The sequence below is a fragment of the Rhinolophus ferrumequinum genome, chromosome 2, assembly GCF_004115265.2.
Source record: "Rhinolophus ferrumequinum isolate MPI-CBG mRhiFer1 chromosome 2, mRhiFer1_v1.p, whole genome shotgun sequence".
In the NCBI taxonomy this organism is placed as follows: Eukaryota; Metazoa; Chordata; class Mammalia; order Chiroptera; family Rhinolophidae; genus Rhinolophus; species Rhinolophus ferrumequinum.
In genome coordinates this window covers 53,514,350-53,537,325 of record NC_046285.1, presented here as the reverse complement: position 1 = coordinate 53,537,325, position 22,976 = coordinate 53,514,350, and the positions used below count along the sequence as shown (strand labels likewise).

Below are 22,976 nucleotides of genomic sequence, written 5' to 3'. Positions count from 1 at the left end.
TCATTTCTCTAGATCTCAGTTTCTTCTGAAAACTATTCTGACATCCTTTCTAGTGCTAAAATTCTTACAATCTATGAGGACATTTTCTCTCCCCCTTATGTTTAGTGAAATGTTCCTAACTACCAAAATATGTTTAACTCAAGGCTTTCTCACCCAGCTTTAAACTCAGTGAATAATCTTGCACTTTTGTGCTTTGTTTGGAATGGCTTTGTTTGGAATGTTTGGAATGTTTGGAATTTGTTCTTAGAAACAGTTCTTACAGAGCTAATACTCTTTATGTTCTTATACAAGACCCTAACGTGTCTGTCATTTGTATAGATACATCAACCCTCCTCTGATGGAGAAGGGGATGCTATCAGAACCTGAATCAAAGTCACATATAAAAATAACAACCCTGTGCAACTCATTATTGTGTCAACTCTAGTGATGCTAATAAGGACATTCCTTATCATAATTACACTGATTCTTCTCCATTAAGATGCAAGAAAGTGAGTACTGTTTTGTCTTGGTGTCAAAAATTTCTCCACAACAAATGCTCTCATTTTAACTTACTGATATCAGAAATTTCCCTGTTTGTCAGGATTCCCCTATTACTTTGGCCTCTAGAAAGCTACAAAATACCCTACTATAAATCTTTAAATTAGCCTTTTTGTGAGACGTACTTCATGTCCCTACAGTTATTTGTTGCCATTCCTTTACAACTCTGTTGAAAATACGATCCTGTACTTGATGTCTCATTACAAGCAGAGTTAGAATACTTTTTGGAGAGTAGCAGAACGTAATCAGCTAGCTAACTAACTAACTAATGAATACCCTCCATTTGTTGGGCCCGTCACAGTACACACAGCCCCTTTAGGCTCATAGTTTCAATGCCCACCACAAATCTGTCAGTGAGGCATTGTTATCCCAAATGCATAGATGAGGTACAGACTCAGGGTCTTGTTCTGGATTTGGGGTGACAAAACTAGAGAATGGTGGAGTCGAGAGGTCTTCCCACTGTGTCATGACAGCCACCAGGATGAGTTTATAACCTGCCACTGCCATTCACTCTCAGTTCACAAAATTGAAACAGCTGGACCTCAAGTGCTCCAATTTGGAGTCTAGACCTATGCAGTCCAATACAGTAGCTACTTGTAGCTCTTTATACTTAAATTTAAATTAATTAAAGTAAGTAAAACAAAAAATTCAGTTCATCCACTGCATAGCCACATTTCAAATGCTCCTTCCTGGCTAATGGCTACTATCTTCAACAGTAGCGCTTTAGTCTACTGTTTCTTTGATGGTGTTTTAAAGAATATTTGTTTTCTTCAAAACGTGTTTTGGCCTGTGAATAAGGTTTCTGTCATCAAATAGGTTTGGTAAATGCTGCATAACTTCATCCCTCTTGAATGTTCACAACACATCACAGTACATTAAAGAAATCTTGTAGTAAAGAAATCAATTTAACTTTCTTCATACAGCAGTTCCCAAATTTATTTGATCATGGGACCTACTTCATGGTGTACACATTAAATGAGTTCTTTGGAGCAGAGGTTGGGAAATTCAGGTAGGATCAGACTTTCATTCATGCATTATTATGAATCTTCTCTGGGTTTCAACCAAACAGAACAGCTTTAGCACTCCCAGTAAGGATTTCTTCAAGTTTTGCTCATTCAGGCGAAGCAAGAAACTATCACCTTACCCAGGCGGTGCCCTCAAACATTTTGAGGTCCAGTAGATCTCCCTGGATGGTCCCATCTAGAAGGATCAGAGAGTGGCAGCTAGTCATGGCTGCACACAGTGGGCCCCATGGCAAAGCCCTGCCGGAGGCAAAGTTATGGACTTCCTGGAAACTGGTAAAGAAGACGATTAATAAGTTAAGGTCTTCAACAAAATCATTTTTGCACACTGTGCCCCTGAAATCGTACTAACATAAGCTTCAATAATACCTAACCCTTATGCTGAAAACCTTCCATAGCTCCCATGCCCTCTACGATAAAGATCAAACTCCTGAGTCTGGGATTCAAGACCCTGTCTGCTCCAGTTTTATATTATCTTGCAGATCTTACTCCTACTAGTGTGCTTTACATGAAATGTTTCCAGAGCCACGTTAAATTTCTTGTTATTTCTATACCTGTGCAGGTATTGCCTTGCCCTTGAGACCTTGCTCACTTGGTTTCCTCATTTTCTAATTGGACTATTCTGCCTGCAGATTCCTCTTCATAAAACCTTCCTTTGAGATAGATCTGAATTTCCTTCTCAACAGAATTTGCCACTGGTCAATCAATACATATTATAATTTCAGAGGGCTTGGGTACAATTACAGGGACTTTTGTCAGGTTACTTGCAGCCAGCCCGCATGGTGGCAGTATTGTGGGAAAGCACGTTGTGGGAAGGCTCAGAGAGGATATCTGCAAATTCCACAGAGCTGGCTCTAGAAAGACACACACCCCAGGCAATAAATGCTCTCTGGGGAGGCGCATTCCCTCCCTTACCTAGCTCTGTTCTGAGGTAACATCCCTGTAATTGTCTTCTCCCTGCCCTACTACCAGCTTTCAGCCCGTGTCTGTAAAGAGTCCAGCCATATACCCTTCAAAACCGATCTCAAATTCTGTCTCCTTCAGGTGGTTGTCCTTGATCCATTCATTTTCAAAATTAATTTCTACCTTTTATCTGCTGTTACTATGAAAACCAGGACTGTGTATGACATCAAGCAATCCTTATTATGTCTTCTTCTCTCTTCTCATATGTGTGCTTTCATTGTAACCCTTTTCACAGCCTGTGGTGTACACTAAAGGTGGGTGCATTTGCACCTTTTAACCCCACTAGAGTGTAAACTCTGAGGGAGGAGATGGAGCTCTTCTTTTCTGGGTTCCTTACCACACTAGCCACCCAGGAAGTCTTTGCAGTTTTTAATTAAGCACAGTTCTTATTTCACTCTTTGCTTCTCTGTTTTATTTATTTAGCTTCTTAATTATCCAACTCATTCTATTCCATTTATCATGTGGAATTTGAAGACCGACTTTCCCTCTCTGATTCTGAAATTGGAACTCATATAATTTAAAACATGACAATACTTGGGAGTTGGTTCCAGCCAATTATCATACATATATCATGTGACATTATCCCTCAACTATTGGAAGGATGGGTTTGAGTAATGCCACACATTCCCCTTCACTACGGTGCCCACCAATTGTCAGCAGTAGGGACAGTCCCCCAGAGGTCCAGCCCATCTTCTGTAAGAGTGCCAGTCTGGAAAAAAATTAGAATTGGTATTAGCGTAGTATTTAGAGCTTTTAAGCATATCATGATTTGCAGCAATTAAAGTAGATGTAGTTGTCCAAAGCCCTTCTTAGTATGCATCCAAATTTAAACCAAAGGGCACTTGAAAGAAAGGTTCAGCTGGTGACAAATAATTCCCAAAAGACTGTGTTGATAATTAGATGATTCTAGTTACTAACGATTACAACAAAATATGAGTGTTTTGTTTTTGTTTGTTATTGTAGTGACTTGTTAAATAAGAGATGTTCAGTGAATGGATATCCAACAAAAACCAGCTTTGACTTTTGGCTGGCACTTGCTGTCTTTCTAGAGCAGAGCCCAGAATCTTTGTCTTTCTTTTTAGTTCACAGTCTGCCATCTGGTTCACACAATTTTCTAAAATACGGATGACATGGTGACTGTCCAGATTGATAATGAAATGTTGAAAAAGGGCTTAGAGACTAAAAAAGAGGAACAAAGTGCTAAATAAATATTAACTAATGTCCATGGATGGGTTTTATTGTTAGATCAAGAGGAAAATGGTGGGGTGATTTGATTTGCTGTATTATGGGAGTATTTGTCAGATAATGTAACAGAGACAGCAAAATAGAACTGAGTACTATTATAAAACTTTTAATTTGCTCATTGCTTCTCAGTCAATCATGAATTACAGGTTTCATTGTCTTTACTAGGTAGACTAACAGCTGAAGGCCTGCTTAACACCCATTCAAAGTAAGGAATTGGCTACCCCTGGATCAGCACTAACAGGCAGAGAAAGCATTACTAAGTGTTGGGGAGTATCCTGTTTCAACACTGACACCCAGGTCTCTGACAGTACTTTTTAAACGTCATTTCTGTATAAGACACTGAATTTTCTAGTTTTCTATCAAGTGACATCTTTTATTATTACAGAACATCCCATTAGCATAGCGCTTTACGGTGAAGTGCACATGGTTTCAGTTCTTACAACTTAGTAAATAAGGTAGAGACATTCTCAGGTCACAGGTGAATGGATCAGCCTCGGCACAATGGTCTGTCAGTTGGAGAGAAAGAACCAGAATCCAGCCATCTAGAGTGTTCTACTAGACGATAAATGTTAAATGAATTCGGCAAAGCATGTGGAAGGCTAAAGCTTATACTGATTTCCAGATTGAAGAATTAAGAAATCTTCATTTTATTAATTCATTTGGACTTCATAGAGGGCTAACATGCTTGTGTGAGCTATTCCTTGAAGAACAACACTCCTTAGCTTGGAACCTCAGGCCCTGATCAATTGGGTTCCTCCCAACAGCCCACATTCTAGTCACACCTCCCAGAAGCTATTACCCACATGCTGCAGGCCCTCACACTTCTGTGCTGCCGAGCTGCTCACCTCTGAGCCTGGAGCCCATTCTGTCTAAGAACCAAAACCACAGCGCAAAGGTGGCCTCCCACCTGTGGCAGGTAACTGCCCCTCGATGCTTTGCTCTTACTTCTATGATGCATGCATCTCACTGCATTATCCTTGTCTCCACAGCTAGGCCATGAACTTCTTAAGAGCTAGAAACATCTCACTAATGAAGCTGTCTACCCATGTGGGTTAATTAAAAAGGCAAAGCCTTTATTGGTTATTCAAATGCAAATGAGCTGAAGACACGGAGGGAACAAGCCAGACCCATTGCATTACAGCAGTGAAACTGGCCTGCCTGAGCTGAGGGCAGGATCTGAACAGCAGACAGCTGACACTGAAGTCCCACCAGGCCCCCCCCCGTAGGAGAAAGGAGGGGATCTCAGGACCTGTCCCATAGCAGCTATCCTCCCCATCTGAACATACTCCTACTCTGCCACCTTTCCAGGGCCCTAAACACCAAGACAACCTCCCTATTTCTGAGTCCTAATAACCTGGGGAGCAAAGGAAAAAAGGTGGGCCAGAGAGCATAAACAGGGGTCATTGTCCACTCCCTCCCTTTCCTTGAAAGAAGCAGAGGAGAAAGGAATATGTTCACTTATGCTCAGGACACAGCACTTCCAGGAACTGAAATGTTCCTCGTATTTTTGGCTGGAAAAAGCCAGCCAGTCATCAAAGTTATTACAATAAGAGATTGTTTTAAAACCCAAAACAGGAACAAAACATATTAAATGTCACAGGGAAGAAATTCATGATGTTATGGCTAACCCACTTCCTTAGGCCTCAGTAAAGTAGGCTTCTAGAACATGATCTCACACTAGCTCACTATGCGACCTGCTCTGGCCTCTGTGTTCCCATCTGTAAAATGAGGGCGCTGGACTAAACATCCTGTGAGGCCCTTCCCAGCTCTGCTGTGCCTTAAAAATCATTAACCTCCAACCTGCAAAGTTGAGATCATACTTTGTCAAAGCACATGAGGTTTATTTGTCCACACATGTTGATTCTCTGTGGGGAGATACAGAAGATTTTCCTTTTCATCAGCCTCTTCTGTGCGTGCACGATGCCTGTGGTCAGGGCAGCTGGCAGTATGGGAGGGACACTCACGGTGAGGAGGAGCAGCGCCATGGTCGCCGTATCTCTTGGAGAAACCTGTGAAGGGCAGGGACATGCAGGTTAGCCCAGCAAAGCAGGCTGGCACCCTTCCTGGCACCATCCCCTACACCACCACAGGGGCTCTAGAAGGTCAGAATATGCATAGTGAGTCAGCTGTCTTGGTGGGGCTGAGTGTTCTCTTGGCCATCCCTAGGGAATGAAAAAACTGTCGCCCACTGCAGAACAAAGGAGGTTCCCTACTCCACGCCCTTTCCTGACTCTGTTTCTCCACTTAGCGTTCTTTCCACTCAGGGTGCCCATCCCTTCTCTGCCCATCCACACACCCTCTGGACTCCCAGAGCACCGGGACTAGTCTTGAGCTGGAACATTTATCACAGTGGTTTGACTCTTGGATTATAAATCTCTCTCTACCTCTAGGCTCCAAAGTCCTCGTGCACACAGATGTGACTTGTTCACCTTTAAAGTGATCTTTGGATTCATCATATTCATCTCTAGATGGAAGGCCTAGCACAGTTTCTGAAACAGAGGAGGTGCTCAGCAGGCATACTGAATGAATGGCGACTTGATAAAAACCATCACCAAGGTTCTGCTAAGATCTCAGCATATATTTCCCACTATAGGGAAGCCAATAATAAAAACAGCTTGCTCTCCCTGGACACACACATTGGAGCAGGCACTGTGTTAGGCTACATATATTATTCAGTTACTCCCCACAACAACTTTATGATGTAGATACTGTTATTTTTCTCCATTTAACAGATGAGGAAACCAAGGCTTAAAATATTTAAAACTTCCCCAAGGCCACATGCTAGTTAAATGGTGAGAATCTGAACTGTAATCTGTCTGACTCCAGGGCACAAATGTGTGACTAGTGTGTTATATTATCAAGCCAGTTCTCATGGAGTCGGGATTCCAGGCAACTCCAAAGAAATTCACAGAACTGATAAAGGCAAGACCAAGGTAAAATCACAGGGGAGCTTGCTTTACTTTTCACATGCTCTAAATATTAATGACTCTACCCTCTGTAACCTTATCTAGGTTTTTTATGAAATTAACCATAGTTTTGGCCATAAAGTCCTCTTCTGAGTACTGGAAACAGATTCAAGTTCAGTAGTAGAGGCTGCTCGATACATCTTTGGACCAATCTCAGTTTATCACAAAATCCATCATTCCCTGCTTTTCCCACCCACAACCACAGAGGAGTTTTGATCTTAAGGACTCTGGTCTGTCTAATTCTGAGCCAGTGCAGATAGAGGCAACCAACAGGTCCGCAGGTTTTGACCCACAAGAAGATGGGGTCTGCAATTAACACTGCTGCTTTGGTGTATATTGGGTTGAGTTCTGCCCAGGAAACCTTCCTTCCCAGTCACTTCCAGGGCTTTCTGGTCCACAGAAGAGGGTTTTTTGCTTGTTTCCCTGCTCAACACTCATGCTTCCCAGATGAAATTGGCACACTGCCTCAAATCCAAGCCCTACTGGCTTTGACAGTCTGCCTAGCTCTTTTTAGGGTCCATTTTACTGGTCCAATATGTCTTGGCATCCTCTGCCTTCATCTGCCCTAGACATGCTCCCTGGGGGCTAATTTCAGTTTGGATGACTTGTAGCTCAAGTGTGAGTATGAACATTGCCCACGAATTCACGTGACTGTGTCTTTGCCCACCAATATTGACCTCTCTCTCCCTGCAACACACAAACACACAGAACGTACTGGTGTGTGTGTCCCCGACTGCCAGTTTCACACCTACGTTGGGATCCTTCTATTCACATTGTTTTCTTCTTCCCTGTGAGCTCGCACTGCTACGATCCCAGCATGTCTCACAGCAGAGACTGCGTGGTTCACAACAGAGTCAGACTCTCAAGACTAGAAAGGACCTCAGAGGTATTTGTGACAACTCTTCCTTCTCCAGCCATCACAACCGTTAAGAGAGAAACCCAAATGAAACCTGACACCCAGAAGCTTAAAAGAAAGTGAAGGTCCATGCATTATGAAGCTCCGTAAAAGAAGATATTTAATTTCATTTCAGCACTTAATCAAACACAGGGGCAACTCATTAACTAGAGGGTATGCCCTGGACAATGTACACACTCAAACACGTCAACACTTTCAAATAATCCAAACTTCTAGGCATGGCATTCAAGATCCCTTTCAATCCGGTCTATTTCTACCTGGCTAGACTTAATCTCTGAATTGCTTGCTGGTTCCAGAAGACCCGTGTGCATTTCTTCCTTTGCGTTTGCTCACTCAAATTAGTATGTCCTTCCTGCTCACTGATCTCATTAGCTACATCATCCCATCCTATCAGGCTTACGAAACATGTATTTCTTCTGAGGCTATTTGGGCTTGGGTATCACCAGTGCCACACATACAGTAATCTCTCGTTCCCATGCAAGTGGTGAAAGGAGGCGGTGAACTTTGCAACTTCTTATAGCTGTGCCATCCAATACAATTTTCACTAACAACATTTGGCTATTTAAATTGAAATCAATGAAATATTTCAATTAATTAAAAATAATTAATTAAAATGAATTAAAATTGATAATTCATTTCCTCAATTACACTAGCCACACATCAATGCTCACAAGCCCATATGGTTAAGAGCTACCAAATTGGGCAGCGTAGATACTGTACAGAATATTTTCATCATCTAAGCAAGCGCCATTGGACAGCACTGAGTCACAGAATGATAGGACTCAGAGGTAACCTTCTGCAACCCATCTGAGTTAGGTCAGGCTAGCAGGAAGCCTCAACCCCAGTACTTACTCCATGGTACATATATACACCAAGGGCATAGAAAAAACCCACAACTCCGAGGCAGGCCAGGAACACTATGAACTTGAAGGCGTCACTGTAGAGTTTGAAGTTCAGAGGCCGGGGATAGAGGATGGATCTCACCAAGTCCCCTTTGGCTGTATTGTAACCTACATGAAGATAATCACAGGTGGAGTGAGGTCCTTTCATACGTTTTCCCCCAAACCAAAAACGGTTGGCTTTGAATTAAGGATTGGTTAGGAGGATCATTTGATTATCGAATGAAAACAACATTGCTGTGACTTAACAGTGTATTTACATTTATTATTCTCACACGTCGCTGGGAACAATAAATGGCATTCGTTAGTCCTGCTCAGTTTCTCTTGCTCTGGGAGTCAGCGCTTCAGTGGCTCACACCACAGTTCCCCACTCACGTGTGGGTTTGGGGAAAAGACCAAGGAGCTGAGGGATGCAGTGACCAGAGAGTATGAGCTGCCAAGAGAAGACTTTAAAGTGCAAATATGTGCTGAAAATAATAAAAAATTAGGTGAAAAGCAAGGCACAAGTCGAGTAATTTCTTAAATATATATGCCTCTGATCATGTCATTCTTATGCTCAGAAACCTTCCAGAGCCCCTGTTTTTTAGAATAAAGTTCAAATCCCTAGGCATGGCATTTGAGGTCCACTTCAACTTGATCTATCCCTTCATTGAAAGACGTATCTCTTAACTGCTCACTGGTCCCAGGAAGCCCCTGTGCATTCCTTGCTTTGTATTTTGAAGACAAAAAATGAGCATGTATTTCCAGGTCTCTGCTATGATTGGTTAAATCCTTCCCATCCTATTGAGCTTGGCTCAAAATGCTACCTCATCAAATAAATGTTTCCAGAATTCTACTTCTATACTTTGTATCTAAAATAATTCCCCCATTCTTTGGAGTCCCTGTAACACTTGGTCATAGGACATCTATCACTGCTTTGTGTTTTAGTTAGCTGTCAATCCATCTGTCTCGTGCACCAGACCACCATCTTTTTTAAAGACAAGGAGTACTTCACAAGGAGTACTTCATTTTTTTTTCCTTTAACCCTCAGTGCATAGCACTTAGTAGATACTCATTAATGTCTAAGTTACTGGCAAAAACTAAGATCGACTACCATATATTCTAGACATGAGTCAGTATTGTAAGTAAGTACAAAACATGCCTTAATCCCACTACTTAACGAACATCTGGTCTCCTCAAGCGTGGCTTTGCAGGCCTTGGAAAAAAGGAGCAGAGTTTCCCCTACTCTGTTGCCTTACCATTTTATAAACTCAGATCAGACAGTTTCCATTAGCTTCTGTTTATCAGTAGGCTGAGAGATGTGCTCCTGCCCACTGACTACTTTAAACATAAAACAAAACTTGATTTTTTAAATTTAAAATAATCGGGTAGAACAATTGAATCATAGACTAAAGTAAAGGAGAGAGATGCAAGTGCAGGGTGTGTTTCAGATCCGTGAATATGTGGGGTGACAGAAACCCAGGCCAGGGGTGAATACGATAGCTGGGACAGATCACGGAAGGTGTTAGCTATGAAATGTCATGTGAAAGATTGGGACTAATCTTGGCAATCTTGAAAAGTTTTTGTGTACGGTATGTATAAACTGTTTCAAGGTATGTTTTATACATGTGACTTGGTGACAGGTTTCGGAATAGTTAGAGAAAGGTTGAACAAAATACAAGAAAACGTAGTTGAGGCAACAGTTGAAAAGAACAGTCAAAAAAATATTTCTGTTGTAATCGTTTAGATAGGAGATGATGAAGTCCTGGAGAAAATACCACCATGGGGATAAAGGAGAGGGAGAAGGTATTTGTAGAATTTACAGACTGGGGAGCCCTATTGGTATGGGAGAGGGTGAGGAGTTAAGATGATATGAAAACACTAGCAAGATGGTGAGGTTGTCAACAGAAAGAGGCAACAGAGGAGGATGAGTTCCCTTTTCCATGCCTTAACTTTGAAGTGTCTGTGGGGAATCCAAGTGGAAATGTTCAGCAAGGACCTTGAAATAACAACCCAGCATGCAACTCTTTGAAAGGAAAAAGTCTTCAAGGATAGTGGTTGAAACTGTTTTTTCTGGAGGTATAGAAAATAGAAGGAGCCCATATATATGGGAAAACAAGAACACAGTTTTACCTTTGAGGAAACGTACTTTATCCCTGTATTTTCTTCATCATCTACAAAGGTTTTAAGAATGAACCATTCAGTTGGAAATGATGGCAATTTAGAATAATAAGAGTCTGATTGGAAATGAGTATGGCTGTTATAACCAGAATGTGACAAACTCCATAATCCTGAACAGAATTTTCCTAACCCAACTCCCCCATTTCTAATCATGGACTAAATTTTTAAAAATGTGAAATTGACTAACCTGTTTGCAAAACCACTGCTCTTACTGGCCCCTGCACAGAGGGCTTGACCTGGATCACTTCTGTTCCACAGAAAAGGACATGTTTCCGATAGTCCTCCAAGCTGTGGGATTTCCAGGGCATGGTATTCTCCGTGTGGGGCAATGGTGTCTTTGTAACAGGTATGCTTTCTCCTAAAAAAGATTGTACTTTGTTGCTTATTCAGAGCTGGTGCTTGACAGTTTCCAGAAAGTATACAAACCACAGCTAACCCAGTCATAATGCCCATCCCTTGAATCAGATGACTGATCTTGGGGATGCTGCTGATGCAAAGTGGGGTACACTTGATTATATTTCAAATATTTATTTAAGATCTGCCTATTTTCCACAGCTGGCCTACACAGTTTGTTGTTATAATTTTTAAAAAGCCCATTTTATCAACAAGAGTTGTCACTTAATTATTCCTCTGGTGAATTGTGCCCAGCACAATTCTAGGCAATGAAAGAACAATCAAGCATGTATGTAGTTGTTATTATTTGCCTTTCATTCGCTCATTTATCTGTGCACCGATCCATTCATTCAACAAATATGTTTTTAAGTGCTTATTTACTGCTCTAGGTGTTGGGACTATAACAATGAACAAGACAGACAGAAATCCTGCCCTCATAAAGCTTGGGGAGCCAGGCTAGTAAATAGCAGTGAATAATTAATAAAATACAATCGGGTAAGTATTTTGGTAGTAGTAGCAGGTGATCTGAAGATCTAACCCAAACTGAGGATCAGGAAAGATTTTCTGGACAATTAATAAATGACAATTTGAAAGGAGAGTAAGGCTAGCCACCTTAAAGAGAAGAAGAGGGAAGTTTTGGACAAAGTGAGAGCAAACATGGTATGTTCTGGGCACTAGATTAGTAAGTTGAGGATGCTCGGAACATTGAGTGTGAGGGCGAGGTAAGCAGCTCTGAAAGTACAGAAATGAACGAGAAACGATGCTTTCATAAAATCTTCAAAATATTCTTTGTGATCATTTCGGAGCTGGCAGTGAAAGATACAAATCAGTATAACAAGACAACCTCTCTGTTTCTGGATGATCTCAGCTCTACTCCCATTATTAATTAGCACCTCTACAGAGATACATCAGTAATGTCTGTCTTCATCTTTTCCTCTCTCCTGGACACTTGTTCGGTATTTCCCAATCGTGTGCTGTTCATCCCAACCTGGACATCCACTAGCTTCTCCAACTCAACATGTCCAAAATGCACATCAATATTTTCATCCCTAAACTTCCTCCTGACTTTCCTGTTTCTTCATGGTTCCACTCTCTTGCTAAGTCACAGTTGTACAATCTCAAAATCATCCTTGATTCCTCTTCTTCCCATACTCTGCTCTCTCATGGAGTGATTCCCCGAGGCCTGTTGCTTTTTTCTTGGGAGTGTGCCTCTCTGGGTCGTTCCTGAACTCTTACATCGAGGTCCCAATGACATCATTTTGGCAATCGTTACCTAACTCACGGTGGTTGCATTAACAATGGATTAGCTGTGATTTGTTTAGCTCTTTGAAGTGCAAGCACATTCTCTGAATAATCTGAGGCTACAGTGGAACTAATAAATCTTTTTTATTAATCAGTATCTCAACCACAGTCTTCCTTGATCTCCCAAGTTAGAAAAAGCCTCCAATCCTTCCCTTATGTTTGTGTTTTACTCTCCCACCACTGCCACATTCACAACACTTCTGACCCCACAACAAGCAATTCTCGACACAAGCTGATTGTCCTGCAATCTAACTCAATTCAATTCGGACACTATGTACCTAGAGACAGCATCAGATCCCACAGGTTAAGGGCTCAGCCCCACAAGACTGCTCCCACCCCACTTCAGATCCCAACTGCAGACCCAGATTGTCACCTGTGCTTCTGACGAATAAATCTGAGGTTACCACTACCCCACTCCTTGAATTTGATTAATTTGCAAGAGTGGCTCACAGAACTCAGGCAAAAACTGTGTTTACCAGTGTATTAAAGAATATGATAAAGGATACAGATGAACAACCAGGTGAAGAGATACATAAGACGACGCCCGGGAGGGTCCCTAGCTCAGGAGTTGGGGTACATCACCCTCCTATTTGTGGATGTGTTCACCCACCTGGAAGCTCTCCAAACCCAGTACCACTGGGATTACATGGAGGTTTCCACACGTAGGCATGACCAATTTTCAACTCCATTTCCAGCCCCTCTCCCCTCTTGAGGATGGAGGCTGTGGCTGAAAATTCCAAGGTTTAAATCATGGCTTGGTCTTTGTGGTGACCAGCCCCCATCCAGGAGCCACCCAGAGTCGCCTCATTAAAACAAAAGATGCTCCTAGTGCTCTTATCCCTTAGAAAATTATCACAAGGGTATAGGAGCTTTGTGCCAGGGACCAGGGGCAGATATAGACATAGACATATAATTTTCCGATTATTTCACACTTCCTAACTGGTTTCTCCCCTCCAGCCCCCTGCCCTTTTAGTTATCCCACACTACGTCCAGATGAATTCCATCAAAGACCCCTTTGATCATCTCATTCTTTTCTCAAAACTCCTTGGGCTTTCCCATCGTCATTACTGATAAAGTTCAAACTCTCGCTAGATTGTCAAAGCCATCACAATTAGAGCATCACTGGCTCTTATTTCCTACCCAAACTCCAGCTACACTAGGCCGCCTGCACATCCTATTATTGACTCCCATTCTTCGCCAAAGCATTCCTCTGCTTTCCCTGGTGGCTATAAGACAGGATATTTAAGATACAAGAAAAATTAGCTCCGAGTTCAAAAAGGATACATTTCAGAGACAAAATAAAAATGTTAATAACACTTCCTGGCTCCCAGTTTTAAAAAGCACTAGAATGAATTTAAAATTCCATCAGTCTTTTGCTAAAGTTCAATTAGCAAGATAACATTTCATAATTTCTAATTTGAAAATACTATTATGTTGATTATAGATATATAAATTTAGGTTCTATCTCTCCTTCAGTTAATAACTGAGGGCAAGGACTTTGATATGTATACCATTTTATATTCCTCATTTTCCCTACTTGTGTGTAATAGGTTGAAAATGCATATTTTTGCTCAATGACTGGATTGAATAAAAACAATTGCCCAGGTTTTTCTATGATGGGTTTTTCAACACTACTTTTCTACCACGGTGCATTTTTTACATCCTAAGATGCAAGAAGCTATAAAATTTGTGTTAGTTGTCTTAAATATTCTTTAGGAAATTCTTGGCTAAATTCCTTTAGCCAAACAGTGTCCTTTAGTCATTTTCTTTAAAACAATTATGATACCCATCCATTGTGTGGATTTATCAGTTGCATTCCAAATGTCTTTGGAAAAGGGATAGAATCTTTTGGCAAGTCTCCAAATCACTGTACCACATTGTTTTGAAATCAGTCTTTTTAAAAGCACAGACTTACAGATCATTTGAAATGTTTTTCTGCCTTTGGATCACAGAATATTAATCCACAATCTATGATTAAACTAAGGTTAGTGAATATTTCTGCACATACAACCAACAGTACCAAGAACAGGCAGCTGGCTATTCAATCACCAGAGATGGAAGTCAATGGAGACAGTGTTCCAGAGATAAAGTTCAAATCAGATGATTTTACACAGAGATGATTTTCAAGTCTCTTTTAACCATATTCACATATTAATAAGAAGTCTCGTGCTTCGCCTTTCTTGGAATCCCAAGAAAGAATGGATTCGCCTACTAAAGTTTGAAGGTCTTAAGTAGGCTGGAGAGGATTTCAGAAGGAAGCACATATATCATGAACTGCTCACTTGGCTTCCGGGAACTGAAGATGCTGGCTGCTATAAAAGGGAGATTCTTTCCTTCGTCCCCAATAAGCCAAATGCCTCCACGTGGTGACCGTGTTGGAAAAGCCATGTTCTTGTTTGTTTATATTTCTGGGATCCTTAAACTATAAAATGCTTGAGGGCAGGGTCACTTTCCTCATTTGTCTTGGTGATTCCAGCACACAGTACAGTCAGTGCCTGACACATAGTGGGCATTTCTGAACCTTTACTGAATAAATGGATGAACACATAAATAAATGAAAAAAAGGGAAAAAAGGAGAAGGGGATCAGAGAGAGAAAGAAAGAAAAACAGAAAGAGAAGAAAAGCTCTGACCTGATTATAAGCTTGTCTGACAGGATATAAACGTGAAATCACCACTTAGGGAAAGCCCTGGGTGTCCACCTCGAATCCCTGCATACTTCCCACACACACATTGCAAATAAATCAGTCATTCTCAAAAGTAGAGGGAGAGGGAATACCACCCTTCTCCCCCACAATTATCCCTAAGATAATGAGGAAGCAGTAGTTCCAAGCATAGGCTCTAAGGTCACAATGCCTGGGTTGAAGTGTTCTGTTCTCTTCATAGAACTTAAAATTGATAGAAATTTATGTCTCTTACCTATTTTCATGTTTTCCGTCTCCCTACTAAAATGTCAGCTCCATGAGGGCAGAAATTTTACCTGCCTTGTTTACTGCAGTATCCCCAGCACTTAGCAGAGTGTCTGCTCCATACTAGGGGCTAATAAACATTTGTGGAATGAATGAATGGATGATAAACAAATGAATCCAAATCTCAGCTCCACCACTTTTAAACTGTGTGACCTTAGGCAAATTATTTACCCTCTCTGGGCCTTATAGTCTCCGCCTTATACAGCTGTGGATTAAATGAAATAACATATGTAAAATGATGGCACAGTGCCCAATACATACAAGAACTAAGCAAAAATTAGCTGTTATGCCAAGAGAAAATTTCAGTATATTAATGGACTTTCCCCCATAGTATTCCTTTTTTACCCTTGACTGCTTTGTGAGGAGCTAGATGGTGAAGGGAACCATTGCCTCCGGAAGCAGACAAGAAAATATAAAAAGGACAGAGAGGTGATAACTGGCTTTTGGGTTTCAAAAGTCATTCATAAATTTAATCATGAATTTTAGACACTACTTGAGAGTCAGAACAAAGCTTTTCCTGTTCACCACGCCTTTCCTCTACTACTTTTATAGCTAAATAAAAATCCCTGGGCTGGGAGTTGGAAGAAAATCCAAAGGAAACTTCGATATTGTATGTCTCTGAGAGAAGGGCCCTGCACCAAAGTAAGGTATGGAAACATTCCAGAAGTTTGTGTAAACTGAGTGCCAAATGCCTGCACCAGAGTAGGGTATGGAAACATTCCAGAAGTTTGTGTAAACTGAGTGCCAAATGCACCTGGGTCTGACTCCTTTTCCAGGTAGATAGGCCTGAGATGCTTCCCAAGCCCGGAGTGAAGCGGGGGCCCCAGAGAGAAGAGCTGCCCTAGACCAGATCCCCCTTCCAAACGCCTTGCACAATGTCAAGCAGCAGACTAGGATCAGAAGGGCCTGCTAATGGATGCAGATAACTGTCTGATTTATACCGGATGCTTCATACTGCACGCTTCCAAGGATGGCAGAAAAAATTTGTTTTATGCCACGATGAAATGAGATATAAAAGTGATTTATAAAATTCAAATTGCTATAGAGATGCTAGGAGTATTTGCTACTTTTCTTCTGACATAAATGAAAACTTCTATACATGTAAAGGTCGATTTTGCACATGGGGAAAATATACTTAAGTCGCATTTATGGACAAATGCTGTAGGAATATGTTTGCAGTTTCAGGAATCTAATCATAATCTGATTGTTCCATCAGGATCCTTTCCATAATTATGAGTATGTACATGAGTGGCAGGATCTATGGAGACTGCGTAATAAAGTATTTAGAGCATGGTGGTCCTTAGATCTTTTTGAAGGAATTAACAAGAAAGAAGTAGATATATTTCTGTTTTATTTTATCTGTCTGTAAAATAGACTTTCTTCTGTACTTGGGTTGCATAGATATTAATGCTGGTGATTACATAAATATTTAGGCCTTATTTTTCTAGAAACAGACGCTATGAAAAGCCATTTACCATTTAAGGTCATTTTAGGTCAATTTTGAACATTTGCTGAAAGACAGCACAGTTTCCCATTTCTACTTCTCTGGAACTCTCTGAGTTTTCCTCAGAATCAAGGTAAGAACAGTGCATCCAAGTCAGTAAACACAGGGCATAAACACCACTGGCTATTCTCCCTGGTCTTCTCGGCCACACTCTGTCACCACTAAGAGACACGATGCTTTACTGACAGGCTGCTGGGAAATAGGAGATGGTGGCTGCCTTTGACTGAGGAGGGCAACTCTTCTTGGGCTTGAGGTTTGCACATTGGGTACTATGGCAACACTCTGGGTAAGAGATATGATCAGTATGCAAATCCTCATCACTAGCATTATAAGGAAGTTAGATTTCAGCACATTAAAAGGGTAGTTGGCAATTATACGGAACATATTTATATTTACTGCATTTTCTTGTCTCAGTTTTAAATTAAGCAGACCCATTTTTAACATGAAATCTGCTTGTGTTGAACAACTTAGGAATAGATAATAACTTCCTTTACATTTAGGTGATGTTAAAGTGTGTGTGTGTGTGTGTGTGTGTGTGTGTGTGTGTGTGTGTGTTTTCCTGTCTTTAGCCATTTGGAAACAAAAAATGCAACAATTTTGTAAGCACAAAAGACAAATAGTTTCTATTTTTGTGTTGCTATATAGGCTCTTCTTCTCTCATTATGATGTTCCTGCATTTTTTTGGTTGTTGTTCTGTTTTTTGGTTTTTGGGGTTTTTTTTTTTTGTTTTTTTTTTTTTTTTGCCTAAAGAGTATTTTGCAAATCGTGCCTTACTAATTACACAAATTCAAGGGGACTTTACAAAGTACAAATGAGAACAAGGACATTTTAAACCATAACTAGAAAACTGGCTTTCTGCTCAGTGAGATTATCTAGAAATATGATTCTAAAGAACAGAACTGGTATACTGCCTTTCCCAGAAGGTTCAACTCCACCACCTTCTCAATGAAACATGGGGCTCAGGTTTCCATCTATAGAGAGCAGAGCTGGATAAGATCTCTACGCCCTGCCAATTGTGAGAGTTGGTGTTTTTCAGGTTGCGCTTTGTTGGACAGGTGTATAAACTCCTCTCATATTTATGAAGACAGTGTGCAGTACAGCAAGCACTCTCTCTCCCTACTCGGAACACAAAGCACTCTCTTCACCCTGCCCATCAGACAATTAATTAATCACATGTTACATTAGGCTTTCTCTTCTAGTTTCGTATTTATTGTGCCTTGATGTTTATATTGGTAAATGTTTCCTATTTGCACATAGTGAGTCTCCCTCACCAATGTCTCAATACCTTAGCATAGGCCTGCTATAAAGCAGGTGAGTATGCACGTATGTTGGTCTGCTTTGCTGACAATTGGCCTAGATATTGGGAAGGAGAGAAGAAGCTCCGGGACAACTGCCTACCTGTGAGCATGCCTTCATTCACCACACAGCTTCCGTCAATCAGAACAGCATCGCAGGGCAATGAAAATTTGCCTGGAAGAACGAGGATATCTCCAGGAACCAAGAGACGGGACTCCAGCTCCTGTAAACCTGTATGCACAACAGCAAAGTTTCCATTTCTCGCTGAACTTTCCCTGTTTTTATTTAAGATTGAAAGGGACTGAAAACTTAACAACCTGTTGGCAAGAATAACCCTGCGTGCTCATCTGCCCCAGGCTCTTTCCACTCAATCACAAATTCCCAGGAACTGGAATTAGGGAAATGATTCCTGAACCATAGAAAAGGATTAGCTCAGCAATAAGACCCCATCTCGATCTTAGTACCTGTGGTCCTAGTACCTAGTGCTCTGCCCCCAGAGGATACTCAAGGGTGCTGGTTAACAGAGGACTGCCGCTTTGCTGCTGCTTTCTCTCCTGGACTGGGTTCCTGACTCCCTGTCGCACACTCTGTCCTTGGATTGGGATGATCTTTAGTAAACCCTCCAGACACATTCTGCTGCCCTGGGGTGTAGCTCCTCACTCCATGGCCACCTCCCACCCCCTGGCTCAGTAAGAGCAAATGCTAAGTGTTCAGCCAGCCATGACAAGCCTCGTCCAGCCTCATTCAGTAATGGCTCTGGATAATTAGGTATCTGGGTATCAAAATATATGATGAAGGGTCTGTTTGGGATGGTTAGTTAGGGAAATCAAAAAGCCTTCACAAGGCTTACCCAGTCACATTCAAATGAATGAAACCTGGAGGGCTGAGGAAGTTTACCGTGCCCCAGACATTGAGTAGGAATGGTTTAATCAGCGCTGGGAAGAGGATGAGACAGGTGAGGTACCTATGGTGTAAAATTCAACTCGGTGCTCCCTCTCAGGGTCCCGTAGTCGCAGGTCAGCATTTATGTGACCTTGCCTTCTTAAATTTTGCATCTCAGCTGCCTTGTTTGCCCCACCTGAGCCCCAGTCCTGGGTTCAACCAGAAAACTTTTTCTCCTTGACTAACAACCAATAACAAGTGAGACCATTCCACCCTGAAACATGAGGATGCTGAAGACGGCAGAACACATACCTTTGCCTTTTACGATGACAGTAACCTGGACTTTGTTGTGATCCTCCACGAGCTTGTGCAGCTTCACGGATTGCTACCAATGGAAAGTCAACGTTTAAATGTTAGATAGTCCATAACCGCAACACCGCATGATCCCAATGTGGTAAACGCCGAGTTTGCTGTCACAGCCAAACTGATTCTGGGCAAAGACTCAAGTTCATCTTTTGATGTCCCTACTTCCCGGCTCAACCCCTACTCCATCAACCCCCGATTTGCAGCAGCAAATGTGCTCATTAGGTTCAGTGTATTTCAATCCCAGGAAACATAATGCACAGCCACTCTTCCCAAGGACTTAAGCATGGAGTCTCTACTTCTAGAGGATGCACAGTTAGATTGGGGAAGAATAAGATGATCAACAGGTCACTCCCCTCGCTGGGCTTCTGTTTCCCTGCCTGGAAAACAACAAAGCTGAATGTGATTTGTAAGTGGCTTTCTATTTTAAGAGCCTGTGAATATTTGGGTTGTGTTTTGATTGTATGTGGAACGGCCATCCCCTCCTGTATGCACTGGTGGATTTTCATATTGGGTAAGTCTGCAGTGTGGAATCATGCTGCTCTGTTGGAATCCTGATGCTGCGACTTACGAATTATTTAGCCTGTTTAACTCCCTTTTCCTCGTCTGAAAGTGGAGACAATAACCGTATCTATTTTATAGGTTTGTTTTAGTTAATTCTTCTCTTTGTTATCCCTTTGGATAGTACTCATTACTATGGGAAGAGCTCAAAGGGTGTTAATGATAATAAGAAAGTTATTGTTGGGAAAACAGTTGTCTGAGTACAACAGCTGGAAAGATTTGCTTGAGGAGGAATTCACTGAGATACGACCCTGTGCAAAACAGAAGAAATGGAAGCAGCCTGGAGAAATGGAGACAGCATCTCCTAGAATCACTCAGGAAACAGAAAGGCAAGAGGTGAGAGAGGATGTCGTCCACACAGTTCCCCACGCTGACTGCAGGGGGCACCATCAGCTGGAGGGAATGGGATGCTGAGGCACCTAGGCATCCCTGGAAGGCACTGCCCAGCTCGGTGTGGATGTCGTTACTTAGATACCGCTAAGTAAAAAAGGTCTGAAGGCTGTCAACAATACTTACATACAGTTTATCCTAAAGCAAATACAATGTTTCTCTTTTAGATGTTAGAGTAAATTATTTTTATCTGTTCTGTGGATAATTTTTAACATTACAAATGTCACCAGGCTAAGACAAGCATTACATGCAATTATGCAACTTTCCTCTTGAGAGGACATAATGAATTCTGTGTTAATATTTATATAGAACAATTCATTGTCTCCTTCAATTTTTCATGAAAAGCTAAACTTCCATCATTTGGACTAATTGAGTGGAAGAAGTGGTATTATTGTTAGGCACATATTCATCGCCCCAACTTGACTTCCTGAGGCTTGCCTGCTGGGACATCCATTTTAATAATGGATACCAGTGAGAAAGTCAGCGGTGATTCTGCAGCAAGAACACTGGATTCCATCAGGATTCCTGAATTGTGGATCAGGCTTACCCACTAACCAGCTAAGTACCTGTATATAAGAAATTTCACCTTATAAGGTACTTGTTTTCTCTGTAAACAGATGACGTTGAATTGGATCACTTTCAAGTTCCCTTCAAGCTCTAAAATGGCATTATACTGATTTATTTTGTGTATCAGAGATTTATTCAAAACCCCCAAAGCTTCATAGAAGAAATACCCAGGGTATATAAATGACTCAAACTATTACTTTTTCTTTAAACAGTTTAGAACATTAAACAACTATAATGTGCCAGGCACTTGGAATATACTGCTTGATGTTTTGCTTTTTTTTTAATCCTTAAAGTAATCCTATAATGAAAATGTTATTGTCTCCAATGTACATATAACAAAACAAAAAAAGCAGAGGCTTAAAAATGTTAAAGTAACTTGCTCACAATCATTTACTTACTAAGTATTAAGATCGACAATCAAACCCAGGTTCATCTGACGCTAAAGCCTTTTCTGTTGAAGAATACATTCTCCTAAAGAGCTTGAAAACAGCTCTTTTCCCTTTAAGAAGACAAACACCCTTCCTTATAAATTTCTTTATTTTCTTGCTTAGCAAACTCTTTTAGTCAATGCCATAGTAACTTCAACCTAACTTAAGAGGATGATAATTGACATATTTAGAATGGTGAACTATGAGTTAATAATGTTTGACTGTAATTCTCAAAACTCATTATGGCATAAAACTGGATTTGTTTATCAGACTTAGCATTCTGTGTAACCTGCCATGCTTCCCTGCCTTTGCTCAAGCTATTCCCTAGAATGTTCACCACAGTTTTCCACTAACAAACTCTTTCTAATCCTTTACGTAAAGCTCTGTTCAAATGTCACCTCCACTCCACAAGTCCCTCACTTAATTACCAGGAAGAATTAATTGTTTTGCTCTCTGTGTCCCCACCTATATTACTGTACTGATCACATTCCAGTATAGCTATCTGTTTTCTTGTCAGGTCTACCCTGTGAGTCAGGGGGTTCAAAGAAGAGACCATGTATTTTATTCATCTATGTATACCCTGAAGTCTGTCACATAGTAGGCCCTTGGCAAATATTTATTTAATAGAACTGAATTATTCTACTTCTCCCAACAACACTGGAATAGGATAATGTAAGCATCCTTTTTGAGCTAATGTACTCAGAAACTCGACCAAACACAGGTTTCTATGACAACCAACCGGCTAGGAGAAAGCAAGTGCTGCGATGCTTGCCATGATTTCGAAGCTCCCTGCCTGATTTTCATTAGGCTCCCTCTGGTTCTCCAGTCCCTGTTCAGTGGGACCAGGATCAGTTATCAAGACTAATTTGCATAGAGTTATTATTCGGCATCTGTTGCTGTGTGTCCTTGTGTTTCTGTGGCTGGATTTCCTCCAGAGATGAGTAATGAGGGCATTAACTCAGGTGTCTCTTGAGCCCGGTTCAGTCATGAATGAAGCACTATGGGCCAGATACTCTCAGCGCTATTTCTAGCAGCTGCCCATGGAGCCAGCAATGGAGTATGCAATACAGTTCAATGGAAATGTAGTTGAGTGTCAAGGTTTGCCCTCAAACCTACACCAAACTTGTCAAAAACGGACTGAACAGGGTGTTTCTTGGCTTAGGCAAGGTAACCTCCCTCTGTGCAGCATGATTTAGGGCATGATTTAGTAAGTACAGGAGTATATCTGATTCCACTCTTGTCGACATTCCACTCCCCTCTCACAATTTTCAAAAACATGCATTTATTTAGCATGACTGGGAGATGGCAGTAGATACTCCTCCTTTCATTTCTACCAACACCCTTCTCCAAATCTGCTTTTTGTTATAAAATTAGCAAACAATTATTTACTGCCCCAAGGAAGCTCACAGGTCCCTGAGATTTTGCTCAATGGGACAGACAGTGTGTTGGTCTTGACTTGGAGTCAGGAAATCAGGGGCTAAGGTCTATGGCCACTAAGTGATCATGAGCAAGTCACTTCACCTCCCTGATTCCCGTCACTCCCTGTCAGGTGGTGGGAGGATATAATAATCGTATGTGTATCAGTTTACACTTTGCCATGCCCCACACAAGCACA

General features: G+C 41.3%; 1 protein-coding gene across 1 annotated transcript in view; it reads right to left on the bottom strand.

Moving 5' to 3' along the window:
- The window catches only part of ATP13A5 (ATPase 13A5), a 103,274-nt gene that overhangs the window by 47,154 nt on the left and 33,144 nt on the right, over positions 1-22,976 (bottom strand). The window contains exons 8-14 of the mRNA XM_033131583.1: positions 19,365-19,437; positions 18,273-18,401; positions 10,896-11,066; positions 8,502-8,659; positions 5,588-5,776; positions 3,170-3,231; positions 1,682-1,832 (exon numbers count right to left, since the gene is read on the bottom strand). Coding sequence (XP_032987474.1) covers positions 1,682-1,832; positions 3,170-3,231; positions 5,588-5,776; positions 8,502-8,659; positions 10,896-11,066; positions 18,273-18,401; positions 19,365-19,437 — 933 coding nt within the window. The remainder of the gene's footprint in view (positions 1-1,681; positions 1,833-3,169; positions 3,232-5,587; positions 5,777-8,501; positions 8,660-10,895; positions 11,067-18,272; positions 18,402-19,364; positions 19,438-22,976) is intronic.